Genomic DNA, 13,866 nt, shown 5'->3' with positions numbered 1-13,866 from the left:
AACCGAGGATGCAGGGGACACAGCCCTGGGCTGAGGGCTGGCGGGAAACTGGAGTCAGGGCTGAATGATAGGGTGGGGGCGTGAAGGGGAGACCTGGCCTGGACCCGGTCAGGAGGGACGGGGAGCAGAGTCCAGATGTCAGCAAGGCTGCAGGGGCCACGCCACCCAGGAGAAATATGGGAGATGAGCAAGAAGGTCGTGAGTTCAGCACAGACTGGGAGACAGCCCTGGCAAGGGGAGGGCGTCCTTGCAGTCATCTTGGTGGAAAACTCCCTCTGGCCTTCATCAATACCAGAAAACCTGGCTGGCTGCCAGACTCTTCTGCTGAGCCATTGCACCAATAAATAGTTGTTGGCAGATCAATTAAACCATCTAGGAACTACGTCTGGAAATACAATTTCCCCGACTTGATTTGGGCAGACATGCCCGCTCCGCCAGTTTGGCCTGAGAGCCTACGGTTCCCACTCTCCACCCCCCAGAAAGCCAGCCCAGGACACCTGCTCTGTGGAATCGGGCCCTGCTGGGTGGGCAGCACGGAGGCAGAGCTGGCCCAGGCCGAAGGGGCAGGGCACAGGGGTGGTTATGACCTGGGTTTAGGTCCAGCTCTGCTACCTGCTGGCTGTGTGGCTTTCAGCAAACTCTTCACCTTCTAAGAATCAGTTTCCTTTTTCATAAAATGGGGGTAATAATAGTCACATTGCCTCGAGGTTTATTATGTGAACAACAACAAAAAAGAATAAAATGAGTACAACACTTGGTCCAAGGCATGAAACATGGGTGGTATCTTTAAAAATATATAATTCTTATGACTCCCAAATCAAAGCTGCTGGGGATGCCGTGCCTGCTTTTCTCTGTCTTTGGCTCCTTTCCCCTTCCTGTGTCACTCACATACCACTCACCACCCAAGAACTCCAAGACGGGAGACAAAGCCAGTCTGTTAGCCCTCCTGGCAGCCAGCATGGAGGAGGAGCCAGGAGCTTGAGCCCAGGAGCGATCCTGAAACCAGCCCAGAACTGATTCCAAAGGCCAGGCCCACCCCAGGGGCCGAATCCTTACAGCAGTTGGGACATTTTCAGTGACATGATTCCGTTAGCAATCAAAGCATGGCTGACTCACAGCTACTGCCAGGAATGGCTTTATGCAACCAGCTCTCCGGAACGCCCTGAGGAGTCCTGTGCGGAGCCACGAGCTGTGAGGGCTTGAGATGAAACCAGTGGGAGGAGGAAAAACGGACAGCGTCTCAGGGCCTCTCGGCTGAAGGGAAGCGTCCCCCCCTTTGCTGCACCTGGCCAGGGGAAGCAGCCTCTTCTGTCCATTGTCCTCCTGCCTTGTCTGCAGACATCTCCACAGGGGGCCCTTTGCACCAGTCTGCCAACTGTGAAACCTGGTTCCCCCAGTTACTAGCTGTGTGACCTTGAGCAACTTGCTCAAGTTCTCTGTGCCTCCATTCTTCATTGTAAAATAAAGGTGACAACACAAGCATTAGCTCAAAGAGTTGTCACAAGGACTAAGTGAGTTAGAATTTGTAAAGTGCTTAGAATAGAACCCAGCACAGACTGAGCCCTCTGTTAGTTTTTGCTGTTGCTATGTTAGTTATCGCGGTTGTTATGATTTTGGCCCTCTAGCCTGTCCATTGGCCTGGCCTTGGTTGCACGTTTCGCAGCTCCTTCAGGAGGCAGAGCCCCTGGGCGCCTTGCAGCTCTTTACAGTGAACCCAAGATGAAGCACTGTTTCACCTCATGGCAGAGCTGAAGAAACACATTTGCAAAGGAAGGAGCACTTCCAGGAGCTCTCGCCTTCAACGCACATGCTCCAGAGTTATATGCGGTTAGCACTTTCTAAGTCTTGCTTTTACAGTCATAAAAATTCAAAAATGGAGAAAATGGTATCCATTAACTTACTTTAATCACATTAGAAGAGAAGCCTCTACTAAAGCTGTTTGTGTTTTAATCCCTAGGTGAACCCAGGACCTGGCAGCCCAGCTCACCTAGTTAATCAAAGAAATGAGCACCAGCTTCTGTGGGTCTGCTCTGTGCTCCATCATGCACATTTTACGAGGGAGAACCATGAGGTTCGGAGAGAGGAGGCGGTCATTGTCCATGGCCTCCTGCAGAGTGCTGGGGCCTGCGAGGGGCCCTGGGCAGAGACCTGCCTCCACGATCCTGTGGGGAAGCAACCCCAGAGGGCAGCTCCAGCCCTCTGTTCTTGAGCCTGTCTAACTGAGGCCACATCCCAGTAGGGTCTGAGTTTGGGGACCTGCCGTCTTTCCACAATGAATGTGGTTCAGAGCTCCCCGCATGCACAGAACACGACCTTGGGTCACCTTTCCTGCCCAGACGCTCCCTAGGGCCAGCCCTTTCTGGAGCCAAGGCACCCACTGGTGGACTTCAGCCCCGGTCAGCGGGTGTAGGCCCCTGTCAGACTCCCCGCAACCTGTGTTCTGGCCCACCCTGTTGTCAGGGCGTGTCCCACCGATCATAGGCCTTTGGAAGCGCAGAGGCTGGGCTCCCCCTTCCTGAAGATGTACCCTGCCTGAGATAGAGAACATTATTCCTGTCTGGGCAACAGGCCAGTGCCATAGCAGACAAGTCAATCCCGTCACCGAAGGGAAGGTGCCACAGGCTTGTATCACATGACATCCTGGACTCCCCTGGAGTCCTGGCTGGGCAATCCAGCTTCAGCCAACCTGACAAAAATCACCACCAGTGGGGAGGATGGAACACCACAAATTTCAGTCTCATCAAGTCTTTAGTCAACTGAAGGATCAAAGAGCTCAAAATGCCCCAAATCCAATGGTCTTTTCTCACCCAGACCCCCACCCTAAGCAGCATACCAAGGAGGACACCATGGTTGATTTCTCCTAATCCTATCATGCATGGAAGAGCCACTGGCTGCAACCCTATTAACAGCTTAGCTTTGTACCTGAAAACTAAGCCACAGATTAATACCCAAGAGGAAGCCCACCTTGGGGGCACAACTGTTCATTGTCTTAGGTAGCTCCCACAGGGTATCAACATCAGCCTTTAATCCCAGCTACCATGTCACTGGTGCCACTACACGGGATCACACAGTAGCTATGAAAGGGACCTGATGTTGTCCCAACTGACAGACAAGTAAAATGAGTCATAAGGCATTAGAGTGATTGATTTACCAAAGGCACACCACCATATACAGCGCACCAGACTTGAGAGCTGCTCGCCAAGTCCATCTGTCCAGTCCAGTGATCAGTTCTGGCAAGTAACTCTGGCAATGCTGTTTTAAGAGAGTGCTGTTGGAGTTGCTTGTCTCAGCACACAGGTTCGCCTGGTCACCAGGTCTGTGAGGGATCCAGACATCCCACTAAAATTGGGATAGTTCACACAAAATCTAGGTTTCTGGGTCCTCTTGGAAAAACCAGATGATTCCACAACTTGCAGCTCTCATTCCCCTAGAGGGGCAGCTGCCCCTTTAATAGACAGTTCACCAGGATGAGCTGGAGTTTGGGTGTTCAGCTCTGCATATAGTAGGTAGTCAATAAATGATAGCTGTTGTTATCATTATTTGTTATTTATCAGTAATTTGAGTGCATGGCATTCAAAACAGGGACTGTGCCTGCTACTTGCCACTCTGCTTCTGCTGTGAGCAGGAGGCTGGGCACTCAGGACACATCATTTTGCATAACTCTCATACAGACCCAACAATTCAAAATTAGCGTCAACACTTGGAGCCCCCACTAGGTGCCCAGCCGCTGTTCCAGTCACTCCACATATATTATTATCTTATTTGATATTCAACAGAACCCTGACCAAAATTACTAACATTGTGCTACACTTTCAGTAAGGAAACTGAGGCATGGCCCAAGATCACTAAGCCAGCAGAGGAGTCAAACCCAAGAGCCTGGCTCCAGAGTCCACCTTCTAGTCACGCTCTACACATGGCAGGGTTATCCCAAGTGCTGATGAAGGGCGGGGCCTCACGTGCCTCTGACCTCTCTCCCCCAACAACCCTAGGGACAGGCAGACTCTGGAACCCCCCACTCCCCACCCAGCCGGTGCACTTACGGTCAAGGCCGTTGATGTAGCGCATGGTGACTTCACAGTGGCCCCACACAGCACTCACCACCGGGTACAGCTTCTTGCCCTTGAGACCACGAAAGGCCACGCCTAGGTATTGGCCGTCTACAACGAAGCTAAGCGTCCCCTCGTCCATGTCCAGCACCACAAGCAGGGAGTCTGGCAGTGCGAAGGCCTCATCAGGCCCCAGGAAGGCTGGGTAGGCCACTCCGGGCCGGTTCTTGCCATCATGGTAGAGGCGACTGCGGCCCAGGTCCCAGCCCCATGACTCGGCATCACTGCCCACCAGCGCTGTGTAGCCGACAGAGTGCAGGGGTGCCCGAGCCGTGGCCACGCCCACGACCGCGTGGGTGCCCCGCTGTCGAGCCGGCCAGTGGATCTGCCAGGCGTGTAGGCCGCGGGCGTGGCCCACTTTGCCGCGGATGCCGTCAGTGCTCTGGGCCACTGGGTGCCGGTGGAAGGTGAGCCGGTCATCATCCTTGACGAAGACATTGAGCGATCGGTCCTCGGGGTTCCAGGCGTGCCGCAGCTGCACAGCCAGCCCCGCCGCAGGCATGTCCAGCAGCTGGTCCAGCCGCGCCGGCCGCCCCGGCTCTGTGCCCCGCAGCTCCCGCTTGGCCGGCCGTAGCGCAGGCTCTCGAACCTCCACCGACTTGAGGCTCCCCGAGAGCTTCTGGCCCATGGTTCACTGCCAGGAGGGGGCCGCTGCTGCAGGCCACCGCTACCTCGTGGGAAGCGCCACTCCCTGCAGTCGGGAATGGGCCAGGGGCCTGGGAACCAGGCTTCCGGACGGTGTGCCTCCACAGCCTCTACGGGGCTGGGGCAGGGACCCAAGCTCCTAGAAGGAAGCAAAGGGGACAGGTTATAGCAGCAACATCGACGGCCATCTATGCCATGCTTTGGCTGAGTGCTTACCATGCATTAATAATAACTAATTAATATAATAATATCTGGCACTTACCTAGAACTTGCCACATGCCAGATGCTATTCTAAATTATTTGCATTTATTAGCTCATTTCATCCTTAAACCTCCCTATAAGACATACTCATTATTCTCATTTTATAGATGAGAAAACTAAAAGAGAAGAAAGTAAGTAATTAACCAAAGTCCTACAGCTAATAAGCCGCTGAGCCAGGATTCGAACCACGCCCACTGGTGTCAGAGTCCATGTTCCATACTAAGAGCAATCACAGGTCATTTCATTCTAGAAAAATGGACTGAAGCTAGAGAAGTTAAGTGACTTGTCCAAGATCATGGAGCCTGGAGAGGAACCCAGATGCACTTGATTCCAGAGGACAAGCCCTGAGCCAAGGCCAAGAGGGCACAGTTGCCTAAAATGTGTAGGATGTGGAACTGTTGTTTCCTGTCCTTGGCTGCCCTGGGAAGCTTAAATGCCATCTAAGGTACAGCCAGGGTTGAGAAGGCAGATGCAGAGAGAGGATCCAGCACGGTCACCCAGGGTCCTGGGTGAGGACTCAGGGCCACCGTCTAAGGATGGGGTGGGGTCTCCGTGGGTGGTGAGCAGGAAGCAGGGGGATAAGCCAGCTGGTGCCCAGGCTCTGAAACCAAACAGAACTGCATCCCAACCCCTCTCTCCATCTCTTAGCTGTGTGTCCACAGGAAGGTCTCTTGGTCTCAGCCCCTCTGAGACTCCAGTTTCCTCATCTGTAAAGTGGAGGTAAAGTGGCTCCCTCCGGGTGACGTGGGAATCTGAGACAATAATATAAAGGGCCAGCCTGAGACTCTGAGGGCAGGTGTTCCTCTCTGGCTGTATCCTCTGGACATCCCAAGTAAAACCTTTCCCTTCTTGGGGGCAAGCTCTTTCCATGGGCATATAAAACACCTTAACTCTGGAAACCGCCTCTGAGGCAGGATCCCAATTTTTCAGGGAGGAGGACTCGGCCACTCTCACTAGGAGACCAGCCAGAGCCAGGGTGCTTGGATGGGCCCTAGGGTAGGCTGAGATGGAGCCCTGAAGCCCATCCAGAACAGAGGCTGTGCCCTCCCCACCCTGGCCTGAGTGTTGCTGGGCCCGGAACAATTTCCTGAGAAGACCAGGAGACGGGCGTTTTCCATCCCCTGCTCAGCCTGGCCATGGCCACCCTCCCAAATGGTGGCACACTCCCAGCGGAAGTGCAGGTGGAGAGAAGGGAACCCCGCTGCCACACAGCACGGGTGGGGATGCTGTGATTTTCTCTTTTCAACCTCCCTATTTTATTCTCAGTTCACATTTTCTTTCCTTTCTATGGTGAGACCCCAGCTTCGGCTCATGCCAGCTCCATCCAGAGAGCTCTGGCTAATGTTTAACCTGGAGGAATACCAGAAAACATAAAAAGGAAAATTCACAATGCTAGACAGTTCTAAGATAGCAGAATAAAGTTATGCCTTTTTATATCCCAAATCACCCAAAATAAAGGAGAAATTCTATCTTCAGCAAAACTGGAACACATTTGTAACCTGAACCACAATTTATAAGGGGAGGGTGCCAAAAGCTGTGAAGATCAAATGGGATGTGAGCAAGCACCTACAGAAGACACCTGTGGCTGCAAAGCTCAGTAAAGCTGGCAGATCTCTATTAGCTGGCACTTCCTGAAGGGAAAAAAAAACAATGAAACAGGGTATGTGGTCTGGCAGTGGGAGTTGCCTGTGACATCCAGATCACCCTGAAACATGGACATGAACCTAAGTTAACCATCTGAGGGATGGGGTGCAGTCTCCACGGGAAGGGGAGTGGGAGGCAGGGGGCAAGGGGAGGAAAGAGGAGGACAAGGCTAACAAAGAAAGCCATAGGCCAGCCATCTTTGTAGGGAGCAGTGTGTTGGTGAGGCAGAGCAGGAGAAGGACCTGAACTGGGAGAAAGAAGGCTGTAGCTGCAGGTGTCTGCTATCTGGGTAGAAGCCAGAAGAAATCACTGCCACAGTCCTGGGGACAAAATTCCCAGGAGCCTGGGAGCGATGCTGCTCTCCTAGAATACTTCTGTGAACCTCCTCTACACGCGTCCCCTACCAAATGCTGACTGAGAAGCCTCGCCTCTTTCAAAGAGCGACCAGCATGCAATGTAGTCAAAGATGCTAGAGGAGAAATAAAGAAGGAAAAGAACAGAAAAAAATATGACAAACCAAAAATCTCACCAGAAAAAAGGCTGTCATAAAGCATATAAAAATATTGACCAAATTGTTAAGCTAATGATCATTTATTTCAGAAGGGAGACAACTAGTGCAGTCTTAAAGAAGAAAAAAAGATTAATGCATTTTACATAGTTCCAAAGGGTACCTCCAGGAGAACTGAAAATACAAATTTTCCAGTTGTCAGAGGGAACACAACACAAAACAGACTGTAACATGAAAGATTTTGTTTTAAAAAGCAATGGAAGCAAAAAGACAAAGACATAAAATATGATAGGAAAACTAAGACTAAAATACTAGCTGTGTCCATGAATGGCCACAGAAATACTTCTAAAAAGAAAGGATTCTAAAACTGGAGAGTAAGACAAAGCCCCCGGCAATGTGCTTCCTACAAGAGGCATCCCCAAAGCAAAGTGATTCAACAATTTTGAAAATAAAGGAAGGGCATATATATATACCAGGTAAATGTTACCTCAAATTAAGCAGGCACTATTGGTTTCATAGAGTCAAGTAAAGCTGCATTCAGGGTACATGGTTTTAGCTGAGACAAAGAACACTTTATGGTAATAAAGAATAAGACCCGTAGTCGCAGGTCTAACACACCAAACAACAGCACCCTCATTCTGAGCACAAGCTACGAGAGGCACAAGGAAGGACAGGGAGGTTCCCAGTGGAGGCAGGTGATTTTGATTCCCCTCTCTTAGTTCATGACAGATTCAAGGACCAACTTAGGTAAAGAGAGGAAAACCAAAACTGCATAATTAAAAGATAATTTTAATTGACATATATTCCAAAAAATTGACTGTAGATTAGGCCACAAATAATACCTCAGCAAAAAAGCTGAAATAATACAGTAACTGATAACATAGAGTTCTAGTCACAAAACCCTACCACTCGAACCTTTTCAAAAACTTTCTTTTGGTTACCCTACTCTGTTTACATCTGAGTTACAAGTGACTGGCTTACCAAGCATAATGGGAGATTCCCCTCAGGAACCAGCAGTGGTCTCGGGCCAGCATGAGCTGGCCGACCTGCTGGGGCACCCTCCATTCCTACCCACTCGCACACCTTGGTGCTGCTGTCAGATTGCTGCAGCCACCCATCCTTGTGCTGCTGCGGTACTTCTCTCCTCAAGCTTTATGAAAACCTTCACTTATTTTTCTTGGCATGACAGATCTCAGTCCTGTCTGTCACGGAGCAGTTTTTCCAATTCAAATGTGACTATGGTATAAACAGTGAAATGACTAAAAATAAATAAAAATAAACTCTCTTTTAAACAACCAAGATTTTTAAAAAGTCTATATAAAAAGTGAATAATACCCAGAAAATAAGAATAATAAGAAATATTCCATATATTAGAATCTGTGGGATCCCACTAAAATGGTACTCGAAGGAAATCATAACTGTTATACTAGTAAATCAGAAAGAATGGAAATACATGAATTAAGTGTAATAAATTAGAAAAATAATAGAACTAATCAAAAAAATCTGAGCACTGGTGTTTTGGGGGAAAAATGCCACAAAAACCAAACCAAGAAAACATATAAGCCATCTAATCCAATCATGTAGTCTATATTACCATGTTGTTTTTATTATATTATCATATTAATCATCATGTTGATAGTATATTCCCTTGATATGATACAATGAGATAACTCATTCCCTCTATGGTCCTCCTCCTCCAAGCCCCTAAGTCTAACCAGAAGAAACACATAGGACAAATTCCATCAGAGTACCTCAACAGCACTCCTCCAAACTGTCATAGCCATTAAAGACCTCTGAGAAGCTATCGCAGCCAAGAGGAACCCAAGGAGACATGACTACCAAATGTAATGTGGTGTCCTGGATAAGGGCTGGGAACACGAGAAGGACATTAAGTAAAAAACTAAGGAAATCTGAATGAAGTGTGGTCTTTAGTTAACAACAACAATCAATATTGGTTCATTAGTTTTGATAAATGTACCATAATAGGGGAAACTGGGTGTGAGTATATGGAACTCTCTGTATTGTCTGCTTAGTTTTTCTATAAATCAAAAACTATTCTAAAAAATAGTCTATTAATTTAAAACATTAATTTCTAAATTTTAGATAATACAAAACATGTATAAAAACTTAAAATCACCTTCTATCTCATTAACCAGATAGAAACATTGTTAGTATTTGGATGTGTTTCATTTTATTCCTTTTTTTGTCTACAAAATATTAGTGAATTTTCTTTTTTAAAATTGGCATCATGGGCCTTTATTCAGGTTATCTCATGTAAAATTTAATAATTAACACTTTCATATATTACTAAATATGCTTAATGTATGACTTCATGACTAAAAGGTAATACAACACATAAACCACTTAATCTAATCATTTAAAAGAGAGGAGCAAGAGACCCAAATATGTTAAATATGAAATGAAAATGAGAAACAACCAAATGGCATAGCAAAAAACACTCATAAAAGTTGTTAGAGCTGTTTTAAAACGAGGAGATATGTGTAACACAAATCATAAATGCGACAAACTCCCATGAAGGAGTAAGACCAACACGAATACAAAGTGGGAAAGAACACAGCTCACACAGAAAACCAAACGGATCCTTTGAAAAGATGATCTGTCCACCAAATGCATAATACAGGGTTGGCCCAAAAGTCCATTACCTTTTTTCTTTATAATAAAAGACACATTTTTAATTTTCACCAATAACTTTATTGATTTGGATATTTTGAGTATGTCGGCTATCTCCTGTTATTGGCTTCCAGTGGGTAGAGGCCAGGGGTGCTGCTAAGCATCTTCCAATGCATAAGACAGCCTCACAGCAAAGGCCAAATAAAAAATAAAAAATTATTTGGCCAGAATGTCAACAGTACAAGAAACTTGGCAAACCACTTTTGACATGTTCCATCAGTCACAGCACCGTCTCCATACACTGCACAAATATTTTTTTGCATCTCAATTGCATTTTTAGCTTTCTTGAATAAAGCATAATATACCAAAAATGTTGCATATCTTCTTCCATCTTCAATATTAAAATGGTTGCACAAAAATTCATCAATTTTGACAAGTTATTTTTGTAAATGATATGACGCTGATATGACAGCTGTCACAACACAGCCTAACAAAATTGTTTCAAATGAAGTTAAAGACAACTAAGCACTACTAGAGCCATTGTATGGGAAAAAAACATAATGGACCTTTTGCCAACCCAATAAGAGAAACTAGTTAGAACTACAGTGAAATGCCATTTTGGCATATCAGATTAGTGAAGATCAGAACGTTGAATAACATCTTCTAGGAGAAGCAGATAGGTTCCTACATAGCTAAATGAAGGTTAAATGGTGAAACTTCAGCAAATGGCAAATTAGCATCATCTCTAAGAATTACAAATGCACATACCCTTTGACCTAGCAAGTCCACTTCTGGTATTTATTCAGATATGCTCTCAAATGGGCAAACTACATATATATGTAATATATCATGTATGTATTGTATAATATGTAATTTGTAATACATGTGTATGTATCAACTATCATATATATGCAAGAACTTCTTTTGCAAGAAGTCCTGCTTTTATTGCATTAAAGACTGCAAATGATAAGACTAGAAATTATGGTAAATCCATATGATAGAAAACTATGCAGCTGGAGAAAAGAATGTACTGATATGGAAGATCCAACAGGTCGATGAGGTCAGACAAGCAAGGCATGGCGTCCAGTACGCTACCATTACTGTGGAGGGAGAGGGAGGGGAGAAGAAAGAGGGAGAAGAGAAGAAAGGGAGGAGGAGGTGGGGTATTTAATACAAAGGGCTTCATCCAGCCCTTGAACTTCAACCAGGTTATAAGAAATAAGCAAGATAACATCCAGGAGGTACAGAGCGTGTAGAGGGGATTAGATCAGTAGAACCAACACTCTCACCCAGGGTCCTCTCTGGAAGTTTGCACAGACTGCCCCAGGGCATCTGCCTGGGAGGGGGTGGTGTTGGGATCTGCCACTTTGGCAATTCACTTAAATGCTTCTCTGCGCTCACTCTAACAGGCCAGGAGACTAGGCTCCAAGAGGAAGCATTTTGACCAAAGTCACCTAGCTGAAAGCCAGCAGGGCTGATCCCACCCTCAGTAGCCTGAACCCAAAGTCCCCACTGCCTCCACTTTCTCCATCACTAACCTTAAATTATGCACTCACTCTGTGCGAGGCTGCATGATATCTGCTTCACAGGAACTAGGAGGTCTGAGCCCCTTTATTCAAAAGAAGAGGCTCCCAATGAGAGGTTCCCAGTAATCAGAAGGACGGGGAAGGACCACAGGGCCACAGTGGGACAAGCCTGTGCTTTACCATCTGCCCCCAAGCTTTTCAGAACAGAACCTTGTCATGACGCCCACCCAGGACATTTCTAAGGGAAATGTCCACAACTGTGCCACCTTTGTTGTTGTTGGAGAGACAACTTAAAAGTGTTTGAAAGCCACAGCCAAATGGCAGCTTCAGAGGAGACCCGTGCTGGGTCATTGAGGGCAAGGTGCTCTCCCTCCTGGCTGCAGTCTCAGGGCCTCAAAGTCTTGCCATCAGCAGCAGCAGGCGAGGATCCTAAAGGCTGCCCACACTGGGGATGTGGCAAGGTGGACGTGTAACAGGCAGCCCCTTTGCTGTTCCCCCCACCCCCCAAAACAGAGCCCAGAACGGAGTGTTCATGAATGGCCACGCACTAAGGAAAACTAGTGACATCACAATATAAGGAAGGGCGGATTTGAATTCCTGCCTGTCCATTGGACCCTGAGCAAGGATTCATGCTCTCTGAGACTCACTGAACAGTGCTGCTAACCCTGTGCTAACCTCACCTGCCTTTGCAAGGACCAGGGTAGACATCTGTAAAGTCTGGAATGGTACCAGGGCACCCAAGAGGAACCTGGGGAGTGTTGAGTGCTGCTTTAAACTGTGTATGTACTCCAACATTGCCATTTGTCCATGTGAATGCACCCTAAAGAAACAACCATGAGGGTGCACTAGGATTCAGCTACAGAATAACCATCAAGGGCAACAGGATCAGAATCAAGAAACAGAATGACCAGCTAAAGACAGGGTCAAGGCTGGAATTGGAAGACAGGAATCCACAAATGCGGAGTCCCAACTCCTAAGCTGGGGTCACAGGTCAGTCTTCATGTCTTTGTCTAGGTGTATAGGGCCCTGTGTCCATCCTTCCTCCCCTCCCCACTTCTGCCTGAGAGCTCCACCTTTTCCAGGAAGCCTGCCCAGTTCCACTGGGCCTCTAGCTGCCTGCCCCACACCTCTGTCCACCCAAAGCCAGCCAGGACTTTCTGTTTCTGCTTATCTGCATTTTTCTACCCTGAGGGGTATTCCTCTGAGGACCAGAGGCTTTTATCTGGCTTCCTTGCTCCCCTCACTCAGACATAGGCACAGTGCTTTAAAGGCAGGGCACAGCACACTTGTAGGTGTGGAGAGGAGACGCTGGGCTTTAGGGAAGTCTCATTTTATGCTCTCTTTAGTGGATGCAGCAGGAAAAGGGCCAGGCCTGGAGTCAGGAGGTGGCAACCCAAGGCCCAGTTCTGCCATGAACATGGCCACAGCCTCTGAGCAGCTGACTCTCAGCTGTGCCCAGGCTGCCCCTTTGTCAGATGCTGCTGTGCACCCTTCCTGCCTCCAGTCCTCATTGGTTTGTTTGACAAACACTTAGTGAATGCCTGCCATGTGCCAGGCTCTGTGCTGCTGAGAGCTAGGGACATAGGAGTGGCTGAGTCAGGCTCAATCTCTGCCCCTCTCTCCAGCCAGAGGGAGTAGATGCTTGTCACATTTCTCTTTTTGTCTCCCCCACAGCACGTGGCACAGGGCCAGGCACACGGCAGGTACAAGAGTTAACCTCCTGATAGGGAGAACATTATTTCACAGCCCAGTAAGCACAGGGCATACTGAGCAAAGCCTAAGGGAGCCTCCATCACATCCCCTTGCAAACCAAACTCAATGTCTTAGGTCATACTTGGACTTTAATGATGGCAGAGCAAGAAAACAAAAAGTCAGATTGCCAACTGCCCTTCTCAGGACCCTGGCAAGTGTTGCAATTCAACACGGAAATGAGCAGCCATGAAAAGCGTTGATATACCGGTTAAGGAGGCTCAGCGGTTTGCAAACTGGGACACTCCGTCTTCAGAGGCCCAGGACTCGAAATTCCATTCTTGGAGGCCTGTCTGCTGGGCTCGCCCAGGCAGGGGGTTTGCCAGGCAACATGGCTGCTGCAGGAACTGGTAAAGATGGGGTGAAATGCACTCCCCTCAGTGCCGTCTTTGGCTTCAGACTTGCTGGGGTCATGGGTGGGTGTGAATTTCTTTCTCTCTTTTAAGCAACAGAACGATGCCTCTCTGGGATCAGAGGCTACAGCAAAGTCAAGGACCCTATCATTTCCCTCTAGGGAGAGCTGGTACCAAAGGGGTCAGACCCAGTTACAGGTCTGAATAATGACAAGGACTGTAAAAAGCAGTGTAGTCTGAAGGCACTTGAATTCCTTTAACAGACTGCATACTGCTTTCAAATACATACTACAGCACTTGTCAAACTCGAAGCCAGTCTAATCATGCTCCCTGCCTAAGCTCCTCCACAGCCTTTCTGTAGCTTTCAGGATCAAGTGCAGACTCCTAACCTTAAACACTCTCGAAATGCTCCCCTATGCTTCCTGGCCCATCGTCATCCATGA

General features: G+C 47.8%; 1 protein-coding gene across 1 annotated transcript in view; it reads right to left on the bottom strand.

Moving 5' to 3' along the window:
- Positions 1-13,866, bottom strand: part of SPSB4 (splA/ryanodine receptor domain and SOCS box containing 4) — a 70,154-nt gene that overhangs the window by 51,418 nt on the left and 4,870 nt on the right. Inside the window, exon 2 of the mRNA XM_028518433.2 lies at positions 4,041-4,890. Coding sequence (XP_028374234.1) covers positions 4,041-4,734 — 694 coding nt within the window. The 5' untranslated portion in view covers positions 4,735-4,890. The remainder of the gene's footprint in view (positions 1-4,040; positions 4,891-13,866) is intronic.

The sequence above is a fragment of the Phyllostomus discolor genome, chromosome 7 (assembly GCF_004126475.2).
Source record: "Phyllostomus discolor isolate MPI-MPIP mPhyDis1 chromosome 7, mPhyDis1.pri.v3, whole genome shotgun sequence".
NCBI lineage: Eukaryota > Metazoa > Chordata > Mammalia > Chiroptera > Phyllostomidae > Phyllostomus > Phyllostomus discolor.
Note: the sequence above shows the minus strand (reverse complement) of the source record. Positions and strands in the feature narration are given on the sequence as shown.